The sequence below is a fragment of the Ochotona curzoniae genome, unplaced genomic scaffold (assembly GCF_017591425.1).
Source record: "Ochotona curzoniae isolate NIBS_2020 unplaced genomic scaffold, NIBS_Ocur_1.0 contig_908, whole genome shotgun sequence".
NCBI classification, from domain to species: domain Eukaryota; kingdom Metazoa; phylum Chordata; class Mammalia; order Lagomorpha; family Ochotonidae; genus Ochotona; species Ochotona curzoniae.
In genome coordinates, this window is record NW_024466607.1 from 17,933,887 (window position 1) to 17,956,508 (window position 22,622).

The 22,622-nt window shown below is 48.6% G+C and overlaps 1 protein-coding gene across 2 annotated transcripts in view; it reads right to left on the reverse strand.

The window, feature by feature from the left end:
- Nucleotides 1–11,363: 11,363 nt before the first annotated feature.
- The window catches only part of DCP1A (decapping mRNA 1A), a 45,371-nt gene continuing 34,112 nt past the window's right edge, over nucleotides 11,364–22,622 (reverse strand). For both annotated transcript variants that reach the window (XM_040994640.1, XM_040994641.1), the window contains 4 exons: nucleotides 20,555–21,313; nucleotides 18,716–18,781; nucleotides 16,043–16,261; nucleotides 11,364–15,755 (listed from right to left, as the gene is read on the reverse strand). In XM_040994640.1, the coding sequence (XP_040850574.1) occupies nucleotides 15,675–15,755; nucleotides 16,043–16,261; nucleotides 18,716–18,781; nucleotides 20,555–21,313 (1,125 nt within the window). In that variant the 3' untranslated portion in view covers nucleotides 11,364–15,674. The remainder of the gene's footprint in view (nucleotides 15,756–16,042; nucleotides 16,262–18,715; nucleotides 18,782–20,554; nucleotides 21,314–22,622) is intronic.

Sequence of the window (22,622 nt, forward strand, 5' to 3'; positions counted from 1 at the left end):
TGGTACAGGCCAGGGGCGGGGGCTGGCCCAAGTGTGGGCATTTCACCACCTCACAATGAAGTCTGAATCTCTTGGACAGGGGCTTCTTCAAGGTATGTTGCTGTTGGGCAGAAATAGGAAGAACCCATAGGGAGGGACAACTTTTGAGGGGGTTCCCCAAAGACCAGCCATAAGTGGCTGGGTAGGCTGTAACAGCTGCTGGGAGCAGTCGTTGCACATGCAGATCCCCAGGCACCACATCTGGCCTGGTAAAGCCAAGGCTCTGGGTGGGACCTGGGTCTCTGACTGCTTGGGAGACCCCTGGGCGATTAGGTTGAGGAGGTTCTGCAAACTCTGCTGAGGAAAATACTAGGAAAACTGTTGGGGCTTTGGGTTCTGGAGCTGCAGGGTCCTGGGCTCCATGAGCTCATGGTGCAGAGATGCCCATGGTATCCTGTGAACACTGAGAGCAGGGTCTGGCACGATGGCTCAGTGGCTAAATCCTCATCTTGCATGCTCTAGGATCTTATATGGATTCTGACTTCTCATCCAGCATCCTGCTTGTGGCCTGAAAAAGCAGTTGAGGACTGCCCAAAGCCTTGGAACCCTGCCCCCAGATGGGAGAACTGGAAGAAGCTTCAGGCTTCTGACAGCTCAGCTCCAGCTGTTTTGGCCCCTTGGGGAGTGAACCAGAGGATGGAAAATTTTTCTCTTAGTATTTCCTTCTCTCTGTATATCTGCTTTTCCAATAGCAACAAATAAATCTTAAAAAAAAAAAAAGAATAAGAGTAGTGGACAGATAAGTAGAGGATGAGCCAAAACAAATAGATATGTGTGTGTGTGCACACACCCTGTGTGTGTGCATGTGTGTGTGCGCACACACATGCGTGTTTACCTTGGCCACCAGACAAGCTGCAAGGAGAGGCCTCACGTCTTGGGTGACTTGGGAGTGTGGAACTAAGCCTACTTCCCTTTCTGCTTTACTCCTTTTCTTCTGTGTTGGAATGAAATAGCATGGAACACAGTGGACTCTCATGATCAGAAGAAGAAAGAAAATTCCATCCTGCCAACAAGATGCTGAGGTGGGAGTGGGCCTTGCCCAGTCTGCTTTTCCTCTTCATTTCCCGTGATTATGTAAAGCTGTGCCTGGGTTTCATAAGCCCGCTGCGCCCTGGCTGTTTGTGGGTTAGGAGTGATGCCCCAGGCGGTGGGTGCTGCTGTCCTCACGCAATTCTGACAGAGCTGTCCAGATGTGCTTCTGCAAGCCTATCTGCACAGCAGGCAGCAATGAAGCATGAAGCCCTCACCCCCTCAGCAGCTGCTCTGAGTGACAGCACTGGGCATCGCTCTGACAGGGCGGCCTCTCCCCCTTCCACCCCATCTCCACACTGCTCTTGGGACATGCCTGGACCAGGCATTGTGAGTCCTAGGCCAGTAGAGGGCTGGCAGAGGAGTCAGCATGCACTCCATCTGGGTTCTCAGGACACTTTCTCTGACTCAGACCCGGAACTCTGGCCTGCAGCAGCTTAGGAAGAAGTCCAGGGGAGAGGCAAATGGCCCACCTGGTACCACCCAGTGCTTTGTAAGAAGACTTGCTTTGGACACTGGCAAAGACCTGTGGGTTGAGAAGTATTTTAACAATTAATATTCATGGCTTGCTTCTTTTTATTTATTCATTTGGGAGAAAGACTGGAAGTTCCCATTTGCTGGTTCATTCCAGCTGGGACCTGGAAACTTAATCCACATCCTTGCCCACCATGGGTAATATTGTGCCCAAATTTTGAGATCCCCAGAAATCACCAGGAATCTGAAGTTGATCCAAGTGCACAAGAATGGTTTATTCAAGCTTGGCATGACCGAACTTGGATTCTTGGTTGAGAGCAGGCAGCAGGCAGACCGACCAGCCAGCCGGCCAGGACCAACAACCCTTACTGGAGTATGGCCCCAAACAGCACATTCATAGGATTTTTACAATGGCAGCCCACAATAGCTTGGAAAGGGGAAATTCACAATAGCCTGCAAAGTGAGGGGAAATAGCACACATTCCCTACCTATCTTGGCTGGACAGCCCATGCCTCCAGCAACTAAGGTAAGCACCCACCCAACTACTTGGAGCCACCTGTGAGATAACCAAACATGGGTGGGCCTTGATTCATAAAAATTTGAATCACATAGGCTGTTTGGCCTGCAGGCTCACACAGTTTCTTCGAAGCAATGAGCCATGAACAAATGGTTAGGATTTTGATACTGAGGTTCACCTCTGCAAATGACTGCACTGGTCAGAGATGAGCCAGGCCAAAACCGGGAGCCAGGAACTCTAGCCAGGTCTTCCATATAAGTAGCCAGGACCTAGTACTTGGGCCATCTTCTGCTGCTTTCTCATGTGCATTACAAGGGAGCTGGGTTGCCAGGGGAACCAGCTGGAACTCCAGTCAGCACTCCAGTGTAGAATGTCAGCAATGCAGGTGGCTGTTTAACATGCTGTACCATGATACCAAGCCTGGTCCTTGCTCTTTTTTTTTTTTTTTTACTTTAAATTTCTGATTACAAAAGTAAAACACACTCATTTGTATAGCCTGAGAAAATTACAAAAGCTGTAAATTAAAATTATGTATAATTCCAGCTCAAGAGGACCCCTGTTTGATAAATGGTATTATTGTTACGAATAAGAACACCAAATGGGGACGGGAGAAATTGGGTATGGGGATTAAGATGCCACCTGGGTTGTCAGGGTGCCTGGCTTGTTGTCTCAGTTCCAATTCCAGCTTCCTGCTAATGCCCACCTAGGAAGCAGCAGGGATAACAAAGTGATGGCTCCCTGCACCCACATGGGAGACCAGGGTGGAGTTCTGGGGACTTACTCTTCAGGGTCCAGTTTCTTTTTCTCTTTAAAAAAAAAAAAAAAGCATTAAAGAAAGAAAAAGAAGGGCCCGGAGTGATGGCCTAGCAGCTAAAGTCCTCACCTTGAACCTGCCAGGATCCCATTTGGGCACCGGTTCCAATCTCAGCAGCTCCACCTCCACTTCCCATCCAGCTCCCTGCTTGTGGCCTGGGAAAGCAGTCAAGGATGGCCCAAAGCCTTGGGACTCTGCACCCACGTGGGAAATCTGGAGGAAGTTCCTGGATCCTGGCTTTGGATCGGCACAGCACTGGCCGTTGCGGCTCACTTGGGGAGTGAATCATCAGACAGAAGATCTTCCTTTCTGTCTCTCCTCCTCTCTGTATATCTGATTTTGCAATAAAAATTAAAATAAACCTTAAAAAAAAGAAAGAAAGAGAAGAGATAGAAACAGGAAGATAGGATCATTCATTAGCTAAATGCCTACAAAAACCAAAGTGGGGCCAGTCCCAAAGGAAAAGCCTGCAATTCAATGAAGGCGCCACGTGCTGCCTGCCCAGATGCACACAGCAGAGAGCTAGAATTGGGAGGAGGGTTGGGACTGAAACACAGGCACTCTGATAAGCATGTGGACATCCCAAGGGGCCTTCAACTGCTGTGTCAAATGCCCACCCCATCTGCATTTATTAAGCATCTCTTGGTAGTGGGAACTTGGACCACTTCCGGCTTGTTGCCACTGCATGTTAGCTAGCAGTTAAGATGAGGTTTGCAAAATCTCCCATCCTCCAGGACCAGAGTTCTAACGAGGAAGCCACTGGGTCAGAGGGTGAATGCCTTCCAGAGCCTGGATACCTATTTGGCAAAGAGTTTTCCAGAAAGTCTGGTTCTGCTGGCTCAGTCACTTGTGCCTCTGACTGGCAAGGTGCCATCATGGGCTGTGTCAGGAGAGCCAGAGCCGAGTGGATCTTGCGGGGTTGGGGAGTTCTTCTCCTCTCTGGGCATTGGCTTTTTTCACTTTTGTAAAATGAGGACATCATTGCAACCCACAGACTCAACTTCTCCCTCTGGGTCAGGCCCCATGCATGCATGCCCTGTGCCAGGGGCCTGTGAGACTTCTTTTTGTCTGGTAGGGAAAGAAAATCCAACTGAATTCAGAGGGCTGGAGGATTACTAGCCCTGGAAGATCCCAGGCTCTTCTGAGGAGTGCTACAGAAGTAAGCACCCATGGTGGATTCCCATGGCAACCAGCAAAGCCACAGGAGAAGCTGGTTCTGTCAGATACGTACAGATGTAGGGCCCGAGGCACTGGGTGAGAGCCCCAGGATGGGAGGCAGGGGTGAGGCCACCCTGGGGACAAGAGGGAAACACACAGAGGTTGCAGGCAGCTGGCTAACCCACCTGCGCGTGCCTTTCTTTCTTCTCTTCCTCATTGATTGCTCTTCTGCCCTCTTGAATCACTACTTGGGTGGACCTGTGGCACAGCAGTTAGACCGTGGCTTCGGAAGCCTACATCCCAAACTGGCATGCCTGGGGCTGAGTCCAGACTCCAGATTCCATTCCAGCTTTCTGCCAATGTACATGCACCGTCAAAACAAACAGTTGAAGTACTTGGGTTCCTGCCACCCTGTGGGAGACCCAGATTGGGCTTTGGGCTCCCAGTCTCAGTGTGGGACAGCTCTGGCTTTGGGGGCATTTGGGGAGTGAACCAGTAGATGTGAGATCTGTATCTACATTGCAAATAGAATAAACACATAAAGTAAAAAAAAAATTTTTAAAAATCACAGCTTTGGCACTAAGGTGATGGCATAGCAAGCTAATCCTTTGCCTGAGGCATCAGCATCCCATGTGGGCACCGGTTCATATCTCAGCTGCTCCACTTCTGGTCCAGCTCCCTGCTAATGGCCTGGGAAAGCAGAGGAGGTTGGCCTAAAGCCTGCTGCCACACGGAGACCCAGGAGAGGTTCCTGGCTCTCAGTTTTGGACCAGTCCAGCTCTGGCTGTTGTTGTCATTTGGGGAATGAACTAGTAGATGGAAGATCTATCTCTCTAACTCTGACTTCCAAGTAAAAATTTAATTTAAAAAATCACAGTTTTATTGAGATAATAAACATGCTATAACAGGGCCCAGTGGTGTGGCCTAGCGGCTAAAGTCCTCGCCTTGAACACATCGGGATCCCATATGGATGCCGGTTCTAATCCCAGCAGCTCCACTTCCCATCCAGCTCCCTGCTTGTGTCCTGGGAAAGCAGTCAAGGACGCCCCAAAGCTTTGGGACCCTGCACCCGCATGAGAGACCTGGAGGAAGTTCCTGGTTCCTGGCTTTGGATCAGCGTAGCACCGGCCATTGTGCTCACTTGGGGAGTGAATCATCGGATGGAAGATCTCTCTATCTCTCCTCCTAGGTATATATCTGACTTTCCAATAAAAATAATGAACCAAATCTTTTAAAAAAAATCGTGCTATAACAACTCAACCCTTAAAGTATAACTCAATTTTTTGGTATTGAGGAACAGAGGAAAAAAAGTATTTCCCCCCACTTTTTCTCTTACATCTGATAGAACACAGACTATGCCCAGGTCTCCTCGTCACCAAAATGTGTGGGCATCCATTCCCCAAGAAATCCTGCTGTGGAAGCAGCTGAGTATTTGGGGACACTCTCAGGTTCCCCAGGCTGAGGGCTCTGCCCTTAAGGGGTCTGGAGTGCCTCACAGACCTCAGGGTGCTATGCTGTCACTGGGGGTGGCCAGTTTGCCTGTCTTCTTTTTTTGTTGACAGATTAATTAATTCCAGCTCAGAGAGATGCATGTAAATCCCCAGAATCTGCAATCACTGGGAATTCTATCAGCACCACCTCCCCGCATGGGCATCAGAGCCAGGGAAGCCGGGACCAGGAGCCAATGTGGGCATCAGAGCCAGGCACTTAGCAGGAGGCTGGACCAGAAGCAGAGGCGGGACATGAATCAGGCAAGCTGATTTTGGATGTGTTCTGATGAGCAGCTTGACCTGAAATACCACAACGGCTGTTTCTCTAAGCAACATCTTGCACCAATTGACAGAAATATCTTCTCTATTTTTCAAGATCTATTTATTTATTTGAAAGGCACAGCTTTAAAGAGAGAGGTAAGGAGATAGAGAGAGACTGATCTTCTATGTACTGGTTCATTCCCCAAATGGCTACAACTGCTAGGATTGGGCTGGGATGAAGCCAGGAGGAGCCAGGAACTTCATCTGGGTCTCCCACATGGGTGCTGGGGTCCAAGCACATGGGCCATCCTCTCCTGCTTTCCCAGGACATTACCAGGGAGCTGGATTGTAAGTGAAGCCACTGGGACTTGAACTGGAGCCCCTGTGAAATTCTGGTGGCGCAGGCAGCAGCTTAATAAGCTGTGCTACAGCACTATCCTCTCCGTAAATATTTTGAATAATGTCATGTGCCTCCTGCCAGCCTTGTTTGGTGTTATTGCTGTGCATCCTGAACCTCTTGCCACATCCTTTTCTACCCAGGATGGATGTACAGAGGAAAGCCACTGCCAGCTCCCTACAGCTGGATGTTGGCTTCAGCTATGGCGTCGTAACAAGCCAGCCATGTGCTTCCACTCCAGCCGGCTCTGCGTTTCTGGAGGAGAGGGCTTTCTCTGGCTGCCCCTGCAGACAGGACCCTTCATGACATTGGCCAGCTCATCAACCCTCCAAGTCATCCCAGACAGCCGGGGGCTGGAGAGGCCCCAGCTCTGCTGAGAGGTGAGCACCTGCCAGGCTTAATTAACTGGTGCATCCAGGAAAGGTGCCTAGTCATTATAACTTGCAACTGGAGTAGCAGGGCCTGGCCCCACCTGGCACTGCCGCAGGCCAGGGTGCCTCCCTGGAGCAGAAAGCAGGGAGCCACCTCACAGCAGCCCAGGGGCACTGTGCCAGGTGGGGCTGGGTGAGGAAAGAGCAGCTAATCATTACGGGCATTTGTAGGGGGTTTGGATGGGCCTCACTTGGCCTAGCCTGCAGGACACAGGGCTGTGGGGTGGGACATAGTTTCACTTGCTTTCTGTTTTCTCATAGCTCCTGGGGTTCCCTGAGCAAGGCATGGGTGGGGCAGGTGGTTGTGTTATTCACTTGGAAAAGAAAGATTAAATTTTGCTTGGTTTTGTTCTGCAGGGGAGATTAAGTGGATTTTCTCCGGGGCTAGTTCTTGAATAAGAGAGTGAATGGCTCTTAGACTTGGACCTGATGGCTCAGAAGAGGGGGTCAAGAGGGACTACTTAACTGCTCTGGGCCTCCCAGGGCCAGCATGGGCAGGAAGCTGGCATGGGCAGCCAGAACCGGGCATGTGAGATCACTCACGGTCGCCCCCTTCAACACAAAGGCCTCTGGCTCCTTCTCTCCCCACTCCACCTTCTGAGCTAACAAGGGCACCCAGCCAGCCATCTTGCTCCAACTTAGCCTGGAGAAATTATTTACCCAGCGTGACCACGGATATAGGCAAGTATGGCTTTCCCCCTGTGGGACAGGGACACGGCTTTGCCACCATGGCCGTTGACCACTGTCCTACCACTGCCCCTCTGGTGCGGCACTGGATGTTTTGTGTGGCAAGATGATTCAGCCTCTGAGGTCATCACAGGCCAGCAGGGCCATGTGCTCATGGGGCACTAAGGTGGCAGATTAGGAAAGGCTGCTTTTGTTTATGTCCATCTACTTGAAAGGTGAAACATGGGTTGGGAGAGCAAGATTGGAGGGTGGAAAGGAGAAAGAGACCAAGAGATTGATTCCACCCATTGACCCGTTCCCCAAATGCCTGTAACAGTTGAGACCAGGCCAGGCAGGTGCCAGGAGCCCTGAACTCCATGCAGGTCTCCCTTGTGTGTGGCAATGATCCAAGAACTTGAGCCATCGTTTGCTGCCAAGATTCATAACACAAGTTGGACTGGAGGTGAAATAGCCGGGACTCAAACCAACTTTCTGACAAGAAATGTGAGCATCACAAGAAGCAGTGCCTACCCCAGAGGCCAGTTTTGAAATAATAAAATTCCACATGAGGGTAGGTGTGCCACCCAGCAATTTTAAGATGCTACACGCCTTATCAGAATTCCTGAGTTTGCTGCCCACACTGGCTTCTGATCCCAGCTCCCTGCCCATGTTATCCTAGGCGGTAACAGTGAAGCCGCGCACTGGTCAGTCTCTGCTCCCCACTTGGCAGATCTGGATTGAGTTCCTGGCTCCCAGCTGTGGCAAGACCCAGCCCTGGCTGCTCAGCTCTCCATCTCTGCCTCTCCGACACAGAACTGCACCATGGGAAGCCGGCACAGATGAGTGCAAACTGAAGCCATAAAAGCAATTCAAATCCAAAAAGCACTGAGCTGGAAAGCAGCTATGGCTGTGGAAGGGAGCCAGGCCTGGTTCACACCCATGCCCATCTCTTGGCCTGGGTGTCCCCTCTCGGCTTATGTCCTGGCAGAATTTTCCTACTTTTCTGATGGAGGGTTGAAGAGTGTGAGAGCTACTTGTGTGAGGGGGGAGCAAGAAGGGATTCAGCAGGGCAAACGGTGCCCTCAGCCTCAACCGCCTGGGCAGCTAGAGAAACGCTGTTGTCATTTGAAAAGGTTCTTCAAGACACCAACTTCCTCCTACGATGCCGGCATATTAGTGCCGATTTTTCTGAGTCCCAGCTGCTTTGCTTCTGTTCCAGCTCCCTGTTAACATGTCTGGGAAGACAGTGAAAGACCCGAAGGCCACTCCCTGGCACCATGGCAGGCATGGATAGAGTTCCAGGCTCTTGGATTTGATGTGGTTCAGCCAGTTGTGGCCAGTTGGGTGGGGGGTGGACAGGAGGTTGGAAGATTCCTATCATTTTTTTTTTTTTAAGATTCATTCATTTTTATTGGGAAGGCAGATTTACAGAGAGCAGAGACTGAGAAATAGTTTTTATTTGCTGGTTCACCCTTTAAAATGGCTGCAACGGCCCAAGCTGAGTTCATCCAAATTCAGGAGCCAGGAGTTTTTTGCAGGTATCCTGTGTGGGTGCAGCGTTCCAAGATTTTGGACTGTTTTCTTTCTTTCTTTTTTTTTTTTTCTGTTTTCAACTGCTTTCCGAGGCCACAAGCAGAGCTGGATGGGAAGTGGGGCAGCCGGGACATGAGCCCGTGCCCATATGGGATTCTGGCCTTTAGAGCTGGAGGATTAAGCCGATTGAGCCATGGTGCCAGGCCCTGTAGGTATTCTCATATTCTGCAGACCAGATCAAGGTGTAGTCCAACGTCTACCTCTACCGCTCTCTAGCTGGGTGAACCTGGGCTGTCTCAGGCAATTACTCAACAGCCCTTTCCCCATCTGTAAAATGGGGAAGCGACATGCATCTCCCAAGTGGTCACACAGGCATGCCTCATTCCACGGCACTCTGAGAGTGGCATGAGGAACCCCAGGACCCGGTAGAGTGCAGAATGTCCCGTGTGTGGTGTCAAGCACAGGGTGGGGCACAGCACAGCCCTCCGCGAGGCTCAGAGAGGGCTGTGTGGCAAATAGCCTGTGTGTGTTTCCCTCCACCTAGCCGCCCAGTCCTCTCTCTCTCATCCCCTGTGAGACATATCCTGGGGATGTGGGGGTGATTAAGGCTGCTGAACCACCAGCCATTGCAAGCCTATCCTTCACTTAGGAACTCCAAAGTCCTCCAGGAGCATTAATTAGTAACCACCTGGTACCAGGCTGGAGCCCAGTCAACTGTGTGCTGAGCAGGTAAGGCAGGGAGCAGCTGAAAGTTTATGTGTCTTGGGCCTGGGACAGCTCCTGTGCTTGAGGAGCAGCGAGATCTTCAATAAGGTGGGCACACATGTCAGCATAAAGAGTAAGGGTCTGGGCCCGGTGGCGTGGCTTAGCAGCTAAAGTCCTCGCCTTGAACGCATCGGGATCCCATATGGGTGCCGGTTCTAACCCCAGCAGCTTCACTTCCCACCCAGCTCCCTGTTTGTGGCCTACGAAAGCAGTCCAGGACACACCAAAGCTTTGGGACCCTGCACCCGCGTGAGAGACCTGGAGGAAGTTCCTGGCTGCTGGCTCTGGATAGGCACAGCACCGGCCGTTGTGCTCACTTGGGGAGTGAATCATTGGATAGAGGATCTTCCTCTCTATCTCTCCTACTCTGTATATATCTGACTTTGTAATAAAAATAAATAAATCTTAAAAAAAAAAAGAGAGAGAGTAAGGGTCCTGGGCGTGGCGCCGTGGCCTAATGGTTAAGGTCCTCGCCTTGAACGCGCCAGGGTCCCATATAGGCGCCAGTTCTAATCCAAGCGGCCCTGCTTCCCATCTAGTTCCCTGCTTGTGGCCTGGGAAAGCAGTCAAAGACACCCCAAAGCCTTGGGTCCCTGCACCTACGTGGAGACCTGGAAGAGGTTCCTGGTTTCAGGCTTCGGATCGGCACAGCACCGGCCGTTGTGGCCACTTAGCGAGTAAATCAATGAGTGGGAGATCTTTCTGTCTCTCCTCTCTGTATCTGACTTTGCCATAAAAATAAATAAATCTTAAAAAGTCTTTTGAGGAAGCATTTAAAAAATCTGTGAAAGTGCCCAAGCATTTACACATTTAAATTGAAACACTTCACTACTGTTACATTAATAATATTACACTATTAGGATTAAAAAAATTAAGGGCTAGAGTGCCCTTAAGTGCCATATGGGCACTTATTGTGTCCTGTTTGCTTTATTTTAAGTCCAGTTTCCAGCTTATGGGTTCGGAAGGTGGTGGAGGGCTTAAGTCCTTGGACCCCTGATCCATGTGGGAGATCTGGAAGAAGCTCCTGGCTCCTGGCTTTGGATCAGTTCAGCTTCAGCTATCGTAGCCATCTGAGTGAACCAGTGGATGAAGACCTCTGTCTCTCCACAAATCTACCTCTTTACAAATCTTCTATATTAAAAAATATTTTGGCCTGCCTGGTGCAGTAGCCTAGTGGTTAAAGTCCTTGCCTGGCACACCTGAGGTTCCATGTAGCCACTGGTTTGTGTCCTGGCTGCACCACTTCCCATTCAGATCCCTGCTTGTGGCTGAGGAAGACAGCTGAAGATGACCCAGGGAAAAAAAAAGAAAAAAAAAATGGCCCAGGGTCTTGGAATCCTGCACCTAAGTAGGAGACCTGGAAGCAGTTCCTGGTTCTGGATTGGTTCAGCTTCGGCTGTTGTGGCCACTTGGGGTGTAAATCAGAGGGGCAAGATCTTTCTCTGTATCTCCTTCTCTCTGTACATCTACCATTCTAATAAAAATAAAAATTTTAAAAGTTTTTATTAAAGATTTTATTTTTATCACATAGTCAGATATAGAGAGAGGAGGAGAGACAGAGAGGAAGATCTTCCATCTGATGATTCACTCCCCAAGTGAGTGCAACAGCCAGTGCTGAGCTGATCCGGAGCCAGGAACTTCCTCCAGGTCTGCTTTCCCAGGCCACAAGCAGGGAGCTGGATGGGAAGTGGAGCAGTTTGGACATGAACCAGTGCTCATAGGGGATCCTGGTGGATGCAAGGTGAGGACTCCAGCCACTAGGATATTGCACCAGAGTCCCACCTTTCTTTCCTTCTTTTAAAGGCAAAGTTACAGAGAGAGAGCTCTGAAAGAGAGCTGGGCTGTTTGGAAGCCAGGAATTTCAGCTGGCATGGTAAGAAGTCCCCCCTGCTTTAGGAAAACCACCATGAAATGACCAATGTGCTGTTTGCTTTCTGCTCCTGATTTCCTTAGCTCCCTTTTCTGTCTGTAAGGTCAACTTTATGTGTGGCTAACAGGTCACCCAGTCCATTCCATAGGAAGAAGTGTGTGGATTCCCCAATTGCAGACGAGGTCCCTTAAGATCTTCAAGCTAAGTTTGATTCTGTGCTCCTTCAGATGGACCTGGCAGTCACAGCTACAGTGGCTCTGGTGAGCCCTGATGGTGCAGGCTGGGAACAGGCAGCGCATGAATGTTCCTGGCTTCTGCTGGGCTCATTCCCTTGCCCCACCCCCTCTCGCCAGAGTGGGGTCTCTCCGGCAAAGTGCAGCAATTCATCCAGAAGCTCCCAACTCTAATTAAATAAAAACATGACTAAAATTTAGTAGGTGCTAAAACTTGGTTTTGAAATTTTATTAAAAAAATATATTTGCAAACATATAAAATTTAGGATGAAAAAATGCTCATTTTAAAACATGTAATAACTTAATCTTTGCAAACATACACAGATGGTATAAAACCCATACCATTAGAAATGCTAATGATGCAGTACTGTGCCCGCGGGACAGAAGCCGGGCTACAGTCCGGGACCTCACGGGCCCGCGCTCCAGGGAGCTCAATGTCGGGTGACAATGTAGATCGCGACAGCCACATGGCCAGAGCAGTGACACAGAATAAAAAACACAACGCACACTGTATAAACATGTTTCTTAAGGAATCGCACAGATGAAAGAGAAACAGGGTTTTGCATTTTCCCCACCTCAAGGTGAAAGATATTGCATCCTAGCATTTTCAATGAAGATGTCACATACAACTGAGAAACACCGCAGACGGGGCGTCCTCGGAGGCTGCTGAACAAAACAGGCCACGGAAAGCACTGGGCCATTCCAGGAGATGTTCTCCAGTACAGCTCATGTAATGAGCCCAGCGTAAGCTGCTTTACTTTGCTTTTATCTTAAACACTGGGCATGGCTGGTTCTATAAGGTACTCTGAACATAACTGAGGAAAATCAAAGCTGGAAGGAAAGAAACTTGTGCTCAGCGGGCAGTGTGTAGTGAGGATGTGGGACCGTGCGCCGTGTCCCCTCGCTGGCCCAGGACACACCCACGTGTGCCAGTGCCCCCGAGTTCCTCTCACAGTTCCAGCAGGATGGTGGAGTGTGTTTTTAAGCAGTTAGGCACCTTCAATTTCATGTTGCATTATTAGTAATTGGATGGCAGTTATGGCCTCTACTTACCAAAAAGAGAAAACTTCAAACTACATTCTTAGGGGGAGGGGAGTGATAAAGCTGCACGATTTAAGCAGTGGATTTAATGAGGGTGTGTAAATCCTATAAGAAAAAATGCAGGCCCGAAGAGGAGCAAATGTTTACATGCAAAACCTGGGCAGACACCACTAAACTTAAGCCAGTACGACCCCCTGACTTGGGTTCCGAGCAAGACTTCACTAGCTCCCAGTAGGAACTACCCTTAAGCTTTCAAGGCAAGCTGTGGTCAGTTCACAGGCAGACAGCAAAGATGTTTCTCTTGGCACCAGGAGTCACTTGAAAACTTAGGACTCAATCAACTTCTACACCTCAGCAACCCAGGGAGAGATGCGCGAGGAAGAGGCACTCTTAACAGGAACAAAGCTCTCTGGAGGCTGTCGCATCAGTTACAATGAAAAGAAGAGCAGCGCCACCCTCTGGCTGTACCTCGCACAGCTGTACTCCAAGCTCTGGGCTGGTGGATCCACCGTGGGTGGGGGCAGACCCAGGTGGACAGAGTGGTCTAGATGCAGGTCTCCCGGGGTTTTATCTGGCTGACCATTTCAACTGAGCCAAGGTTTCAGGAGACACTGTACAACCTAAGCTAGTATGAAGTGGTGGAGGGAATTTGAGGGGTGGGGGGTGGGCAAGGTGTGTGTGTGTGTGTCGGGGGAGTGGATAAGGCAACAGAATTGTGACTTTCAGGCCAAGGCCACCCAACTGCAAGTACCCAGGCTGGGACTGGCTCTCTAGGGACTAATGCTGGCCTGAACCTCCTGGCAATCACACTGTGAACTTTTAGTTTCCAAATCCTAAGTAAATACTTTGGATATACATAAATTTGGGAGCTAAAACAGGTTTACCTTTTACAAGTCTCCATGACTTGGGCACTTAAAAAAGTGTACTTTCACACTAAGGAAGCCTTATCATAGAATCTCTTCACTGTCTATCATATTCATTCTTAGGAGTACAGGGTGAAAATTAACAGCTCTGATTACAGACTTCTAACAGTATACATACTAGAAAGCATCACTTAAATGCAAGTGTTTATTGTAATAAGCATCCCTGGATGCGCCCACCAGGACTGCTCCTTGGGGTGCATCCAGTTCATCACAACTGTCACGGGCTCCGTGGATGCCATCTCCTGGGGTCAGCAACACACCGCATCTTTCCCCTACTACAGTTTCCTCCTTCCTGGGTGATGGACAAGCTACTTATTTTTGGTTGCAGAACCTACATACTATCTTTGAAGACAAATCATCTCTAGTGGAGTATGAGAATGTGGTAAGCTTCCCTGAATTCGGAACAATTCCCATGGAACTGGGCAGGCAGCAAGGGAGGACACTGGCCGGAGAAGCAGATATGCCGCCCAGGAAGCATGTTTATGTTAACAAAAGCCAATCCAACAAAACATTCTTTATGCTTAAAAAAAAAAAAAAAAAAAAACCAAACACCAAAAAAACCAAAAAACTATGCACAAACTAAAACAAGTAAGAAATTTCACAAGTAATTTTCTAAAATTTCAGATAGGAAAAAAATAATCTATGGATTTATGATTGGGTTACTATTAAAGCTTAATGACTGTTCCCGAGGAACTATCACATCTGTCAGCGTTATCCACAGCTAATCTTTTGTTAGCTGGTGGAGCTGATTGGGTTTTGACCCTATGATTAAATAGTGCTCAGAAAAGTAAGCAGTGCATCTTAACCGGTTAAATACTACAAAATGACCTGTATCATAGAAACGAAGACACTTTCATTTGAAGAATATCTTAAAATTACTATTGCTGAAATAAATCAAAATCTACATTAAAATATTACTAAACACCATTACATGCCATAAAAGAATAAATATAAATCATGGCAGAGCAATAGCAGCATAACAAAGCATCTTACATGTTTTCACACTGTGGGCTGGGAAAGCACTCTCAGCCGAGGGTCAAGTTCTCAGTCTCGCGCTTTCATCTCCATTTTCTGTAACAAAGTAAGGGCAGTGTGAATAACAGCTCCCTTTTCTGCATAGCTTCAAAACTATTCTTAGGACACGCCAGGAATGGAACCAGGATGGCTTTGTCGGATTGGTCCACTGGTCCTTTTGTCAAAAGTGTTAGGAAAATTATCAACAACGACTAGTTGTGTAGAGACAGAGAAGCAAAAACAAGGCTGTGCTTCACACAAACATTTCTGAAACCACTGGAGGGTTTTGCCTTACTGCAGGTGTCTGGTAGGAGTCAGAGGCACTGAGTGAAGCCCCTGCTCCACGGGTGTGGCGTGTCTGATCCCACACAGCCGCAGCCTGGCAGGCCCCGTTCAGAGGGCAGTGTGCTGTGGACGGGCTGCGGGGCAGGAGTCGGGACACTTAGACACCAGGCAGACATTTTTCTACTGTTAAGGCCCAAATGGGGCATTCATTCCTACGAAACAGACTCCACTTGAACAAGTATCTCCTAATCTGCCAGCTGAGACTCTGATCCTTAAAAATCAATGCTACTTTGCAGAGCTGACTGCTGCTCTGCTCAGAACTGGTGATCCGCCAACGGCGCCGGTTCCGGAGGAGAGAGACGGGGCTGGCCAAGCTCTGCTGCACGGCTGCTGATGGTGCCTCCTCACGTCCTCCAGGAAAGCAAGCCGCAATCAGACTCCTTACTTCACACAGTTGCTTACAGCTGATGAAAACAGTCACAGAACTTAATACAATGGTGGCTCTTTTTTTTTGTTTGTTTTTTTTTGCCAAAACAAAGGTCTGCTGGTGATGCTTCACAGTGAAGCCTCCATTATCACTGAGCACGTCCTTTGGAAAACATTCTGGAGAGATGAGTCTTTTTCTCATAGGCTCAATTTCAGGATTCTCAAAATTCCATGTTCTGTTGAGGACTTTCCAGGATGCAGCCTACTGGTTTGAGGTTGTCATTGCCTTCAGACTTATTCCGCTCTGGTCAAAGGGTGTGGTTGTCTTTGTTCTTGGTCAGAACCTGCAAGTAGACCTCATGAAGTGTACTGAGGAAGCTGGAATCATTCTGGAAGAGATGGTGAAGGTGAGAATGAGAATGTCACATGGAGCTCATCAGAACCTACTGCCTGGATACCAGTTTAAGAACAGAATTGCACAAAGAATTTGTTCAGCCAATTCCCAGATAATCCCCCCAACTGCAGGCACAGTCAATACTGAAGTTTACCTGGGTATCTCCTGTCAGGAGTCTGTGCTCGGGCAGAGGGAAACGTTACTCCCAGTTAGTTATTAAAGAATCTGTACCTTCCTTTATGAAAGAATAAAAGATAAAGAGTAAGTTGACACTTCCTGTACCTTGATCAGATGAATTAGTGTGTCCTGCAGCTGAGCCCTGCTGAGAATAATGGAAGGCTTCCTTGTGTTTTCTGCTGCTCCGACAGTGAGAGGAGAAGGGGAGCTGGCTTTCCTCTCAAGCTCTATGGACCTTGGAACCGTCTGCTGGAAAACACTTGGGGACAGCAGGACTGAAGATGCTGCCGTGGTTGTTGCAGTAACGAGTGGGGAGCCTGCAACCTGCAAGGGAAATGGTCATTTTACATCTAAGTACAGCAGCCAGGTTCAGAGGAGACACCTGCTAACAGGCAGGAGTAAGAGATGGGAGCAAGGGTAGAGTCAAGAGCGAACTCTTTTGGGTAAGGTAAACATTCAGAAGCACCTGAATATCTTGTTAGTGAAAGGATGCAAGAATGACCTTGAGTCATTCTGAGAAGCCAAGTCCCAGCACCACAGAAAGGGAGTATGAGTAACAATATAGCGAACACTTTAACAACAATACTTTAGCAAATAAGAAAATGTAAGTTTCTTCAGGGAGTGAAGGTGAGGAAATGCCTGGCAGAAGGCCTGAAGATAATGTGAGAAATGATCAGTTGATGACAATGTGAAATATTTTAATTGGGATAGTAGTCATCCAACTGATAACTACAAGGTGACAACACAAAATGTAAAAATCATAAAAATCTGTACTTTGTGTACATGTGTATGAATTTGAAAATAGAGTTAAGGGAAGCAGTTCCTTTTGTAATATTCAGTATTTGAGGGTACTTCAAAAAGTTTTTGTGTGGGGCCTGGTGTGATAGCCCGGTGGCAAAATCCTTGCCTTCTAAGTGCCAGGATCCCATACGGGTGCCAGCTGCTCCGCTTCCCATCCAGCTCCCTGCTTGTGGCATGGGAAAGCAGTTGAGGATGGCCCAAAGCCTTGGGACCCTGCACTTGCGGGGTGGGGAGACCCAGAAGAGGCTCCAGGCATTGTAGCCCCTTAGGGGAGTGAGCCAGCGAACAGAAGACCTCTGTATCTCCTTCTCTCCTGGCAAAACCTACCTTTCCAATAAAAATAAATCTAAAAAAACAGTTTGTGTGTGGGACCTGGCATGATGGCTTAATCACTAAGCCCTCACCTTGCAAGTGCCAAGATTCCATATAGTTGCCCATTTGTGTCCCGGCTCCTCAACTTCCAATCCAGCTCCCTGCTTGTGGCCTGGGAAAACTGTGGAGGATGGTGGAAAGCACTGGGACCCTTCACCCACACAGGAGACCTGGGAAAAGCGCCTGGCTTCAGTTTAGGCCGTTGCAGTCACTTTCACTTGGGGAGTGTCAAGTAAAGGGAAGATCATTTTGTCTCTCCATATATCTGATCTGATCTTTGCAATAAAAACAAATAAATCATAAAAAATGTATTACTTGGGCTGTCTACACCCACAACTGAGCGCCTGAATTCTCAGCTTCCTATTGTGTCTACCCTGGGAAGGGGCCGCTCAAGGATGTGGCTCTCTCCCAGCTCCACAGGAGGCCCAGAGTGAATTCCTGACTCTCAGTTCTGGCCTGGCCCGGTCCTGGCCATTGCAGGAATTTGGGGAATGAGCCAGTAGATGAGAGCTCTCTGCATGTATATTTACCATAGGGAAAAAAAAATAAACTAAAAACCAAAACTCCAAAATGTAAAACACAATTTGTCTTTTAGATGGGAATGTATGCTATGAAAAAAACAAGCTGTACAGACTTTAAAATTGCACCAAAATGAACTAATCCTTGAATCTCTTTTTTCTTGTTTTATATCTGAAAGACAAAATTCCTTAAAAATCAATCTGACCTCCACTTCCTAACAGAATATGTTAAAAACCAGTAACAACGCTCTCAATAACTCTCATATGTGATACAATCAATGGAGATTTTCTCTTTTTCCTATAAATTATGCCTTCATTCAAACAAAACTATTTCCTGATGACAGGTATACAGAGGGCACTCCTACTGGCTGGTTCACTAGATGGTCCCAAAGGCCAAACTTGGGCCAGGAACACAGCCATATGTTAGGGACTTCAGCCAGTCTCCCGTCAGTCACCTGAGCTGTCACTGGCCCCCAGAGCTGCACTGATAGGGAAGCTGGTGCTGGGAGCCACTTCGGGATCTCTCTAGGGACTTTGATGATGCGGGATGCAGTTATCTTAGCTACCAGGCTAACACCTGCTCCCGACCTTGGCACGGTTTTAAACATATAGCTTTTGGGAGCTGAACTACTTAGCTTATTAGCTGGTGTCAAACCAGACTGAGCGCTCAGATTGATCACTATGCAGCAGGAAGAACAAGCTACAGAAAAGACAGGTTAACGAGGCCCATTGGAGATGTCTCTAGTTTAAATTCTGAGGATGAAGGAACTGGAAAGCAGTGATGTCAAGGGTAGTAGACATGTAGCAGAGGCCAGGGAGGACACATGTGTGCAGCACGTGGAGGCTGTTATCAGGGCCATGGTACAGGAGAGGGCCAAGCAGGGTGGTGGCTCTGCCCTGTGACACCCCGGCTCCTCCAGGCTGACACCTTCTTGAGGGGAGAGTTCATCCCTGACTGGACCTGCCCTCTGTGCATGGTCAGGGGAGATACTGTACACAGAAGGCTGCACCAATGAACCCTGCTCTGCTTGGGAAGCAGCAGCCTGACTGAAACCCCAAAAAGTTTTCAGAGAGAAGGGGGCCTTACCGGGATGGCACTGGATAACACCTTCGCCTGGGCAAAGACTTCAGGATCCTGGTTTTGTTGCATAGACTGAAATGTTTTAAAAGAAAAGATGAACAGATATTGGCAAGTGTGAATGAAATGTCCTAATCACTGGTGAAAAATCTTGTTCAGCAGTAACCAATGGTTTAGCTATGAACAAAGCCCTGGATTTCCAAGGGAAAAAGAGGTGGACAGAAACAGTGATCATGCTACCAACGACTTGACAGTACAAGAGCTTCATGACAGCTCTCCCGCCCCGCGGCTGAAGGCGTGCAGGAGTCCCTAAGGAACACGTGGAAACCTGTATCACAGAGCTGGGAGCTGCGCAGGCATATTTTTGCTGCTGAGCCTGCAAAGATAAGAGATCTTGGCAACATGAAACTTGGTGATAAGGCTGTTTAAACTTGGACAGGTGACAAGGAACAGCTGTGACCAGAATCACCCATCCATATGCTCAACTCTTCATTGTTCACTGGACAGAGAGAACTGGTTGTAGAGTGAGGAAGACATGAGAACTCTATGAACCCTGCTCCGTAGGTTGGTTACTGCAGGGAAAAGGAAGCGTGTATCTAGGTAAGTATTCCCTGCCAAGGTAGGCTGAAGCAGGTGCTGTACTCAGGCTGCAGGGGCCAGTGATGAACTTCCGGATTTCCCACATTGGTGCAGGGGCCTAAGGACCTAGGCAATCGCCCACTGCTTTCCTAGGCAAGTAGCAGAGACCTGGGTTAAAAGTGTAGCAGCTATGACCTGACCTGGTGCTTATATGAGATGCTGGCATTTCAAGTGGCAGTTTGCCTGCTAATCTACAATGCCAGTTCCAGTCCCTTTGCTCCAAGTCCCTTAAAGACTTAAGGCTCTGGAAAAACAAAACAAAACAAAACACACACACACACAAAACTACAATCAACACCCTTAACAGTTTTTCTCAAGCTTTTTTTTCAGTTGATAGAGTCTCATTGTGGCTTTTTAAGATCACCAGGTGTCCTCCTCTCACTCTTAGGATTCTTTGAACACATTCTCCCCACTCTAGGGAAGACCTAGCTGCCACATCCCTCTAACAGAGGAAACTTCATACCTTCAGGTCTGGGATGTACTACAGAGGTGCACTTGAGAGTGTGGAGGGAGTTGGGAATGGGAGCTAAAAGTTCAGGATAATTTGGGGATCTGTGGCTATAAATTAAATAATTCCTGGAATTGTCAGGCAAAACCCAGACAGACAGAGGCTGGCACTGTGGTGCAGTGCACTTAGTCACCATTGAGGACTCCAGCATTTCACATCAAAGGGCTGGCTGGTGTCCTGGCTGCTCTGCTTCTGATTCGGCTCCCTGCAAACACGCCTGGGAAGGCAGCAGCAGATGACTCAAATGCTTGTGCCACTGCCCCCTACATGGGAGATCAGCATGGGGTTCCAGTCTCTTGGCTTTGACCTGGCTGTTGAGATCATCTATCATCTGAGAGAACCAATGGACAGAACAATTCTCTATCTCTCCCTCTATTGCTCTGCCTTTCAAACAAATAAATGGAAGCAAACAAAAATTAAGACAAAAACATTTACAATGGATACGCAGGCAACACAAACATGGTTATTCATCTGCTATCAGTGGCATAATTTTAGGAAATGAAACTGAACTGCAATATTACCTATCAATTATTTAGTTGTTCAACGGAGGACTTCTCCCTCCCTTTTCTCCTAGCCCTAATTTCCTTCAAAGGGATAATTCTATTAACTGTATCCTGCCTCACATCAGTTAAAGACCAGGGTCTTCACAGTTCGTTCCACCCAGATACCCACCCTGCCCACCCCAGCCCTTTGGCCAGTACCTGAAGGGGAGCAAGCACCATGTTGCTCAGGGAGGCTGAGGCTGCTGCTCTCGCTGCTGCTGTCTTCGAGGGGGGCTCTATGAAGCTTTCAGGTGTGGCCAGCTGGCCAGCTGCTGAGGACAGGCTGGGCGCCACTGCACCTTTCCCAAGTGGCTGTGTCTGTATTTGGTCATGCTGTGAGGTCAACCTGAGTTTCTGCAGAAGGTCAACGCTTGGGAGGGATGTGCCAGTTGGGTTCGGCACGCTCATTGGGGCCCTGAAAGGACTCTGGCTGGCAATCAGACAGGGGTGGCTCAGCTCGGGGACAGGCTGGTTCAATAGTGGAGACCTCTGTCTGGGTGTGGTTTTCACTGCCTGTATCATAGTGTTGTTCTGAGATAGGCTGGGGGGAATCTGGGCAGCAGGGGTGTCGGCAGGCAGAGTGGGGCTGAGAACGGGGCTCAACGGGATTGTGTAGTTGGGGGTATGCTTTTCACTGGAGTGTGAGATGGAGGCAGGGGTGATGAGCACCTGGGTAGGGACTTCAGGTTGGACTAAGCGGTGGGCAGCAGAATGGACACCCAGGTTTTCTGATGGAAGCCCCCCTCCTGATTGCTCGAAGGAGAACGGTAGGAAGGGGCTGGGTTCTTTCTGGGAGGTCTCTCCTGGCAGCTTCTCCACTTCTTCTGAATCCAGACCCATGACTGCTGGCTGTTCCTTTGGCAAAGAAGTTCCAAATAGCTCTTCCACTGTCAGATGTTTGTGGCCAGATGGAGCCGACTGAAAAACAAATCACACCACTCAGTACAGACATCTCAGGCATACCACTGTAAGCAATTTTTAAAAAATATTTATTTTATTTTTATTGGAAAGTCAGATATACAGAGAGGAGGAAAGACAGAGAGGAAGATCTTCTGTTCACTGATTCACTCTGAAAGTGGCTGCAATGGTTGGAGCTGCACCAATCTGAAGCCAGAACTTCCTTCAGGTCTCCCACACAGGCGCCAGGGTCCCAAGGCTTTGGGTCGTCCTTGACTGCTTTCCCAGGACACAAGCAGGGAGCTGGATGGGAAGTGGAGCTGTTGGGATTAGAACTAGTGCCTATGTGGGATTCCGGCATGGGCAAGGCGAGGATTTTAGCCACTTGGCTACCGTGTCAGTTCCTGTAACCAAAATTCTCTTCCAGCAACTGAAACAGCAGTAAGGAACAGGACAAATTGAAGAGAGATTATAGGTACTTTTGGCTTGTTCCCCACTCAGCTCCTCAAGTTGATGGAAGAAAATTTACATGCGTAATGAAACCCAAATTCTAGGCATCTGAGGACTTCAGAGGCCGACATCATGGGGTAGCAAGCTAAGCTTCCACCTGTAGCACTGGCATCTCATATGGGTGCTGGTTTGAGACCTGGCTGTTCCACTTCCAATTTAACTCCCTGGTAATGGCCTGGGAGAGCAGTGGAGGATGACTCAAATACTTCCGTCCCAGAACCCATACTGGAAACCCAGAAGAAGTTCCTGGCACTGTGGCCACTTATGGAGTGACCCAGTAGAGAGGAAGACCTCTCTCTCCTTGTCTTCAGCTCTGCCTTTTGAATAAATAAATAAATAAATAAATGTTGGGGGTGGAGGGGGTGGGGAGGAGAAAGCTACATGTTAAAAAAGAGCACTTTAAAAAGTTAATGGAAAAAGAAATTAAAAGATGATTTTGGGGCCCGGTCGCGTGGCCTAACAGCTAAAGTCCTCGCCTTGAACGCATCAGGATCCCATATGGGTGCCGGTTCTAATCCTGCAGCTCTACTTCCCATCCAGCTACCTGCTTGTGGCCTGGGAAAGCAGCTGAGGAGGGCCCAAAGACTTGGGACCCTGCACCCGCGTGGGAGACCTGGAAGAAGTTCCTGGATCCTGGCTTTGGATCGGCACAGCACCGGCTGCTATGGTCACTTGGGGAGTGAATCATTGGACGGAAGATCTTCCTCTCTGTTTTTCCTCCTCTCCACATATCTTTAAAAAAAAAAATGATTTTGGTGAAAAAAACCTTTGAAATCTGTATAGTCGCCGCCCCCCCATGCACTGCTATGAACTTCCTGAA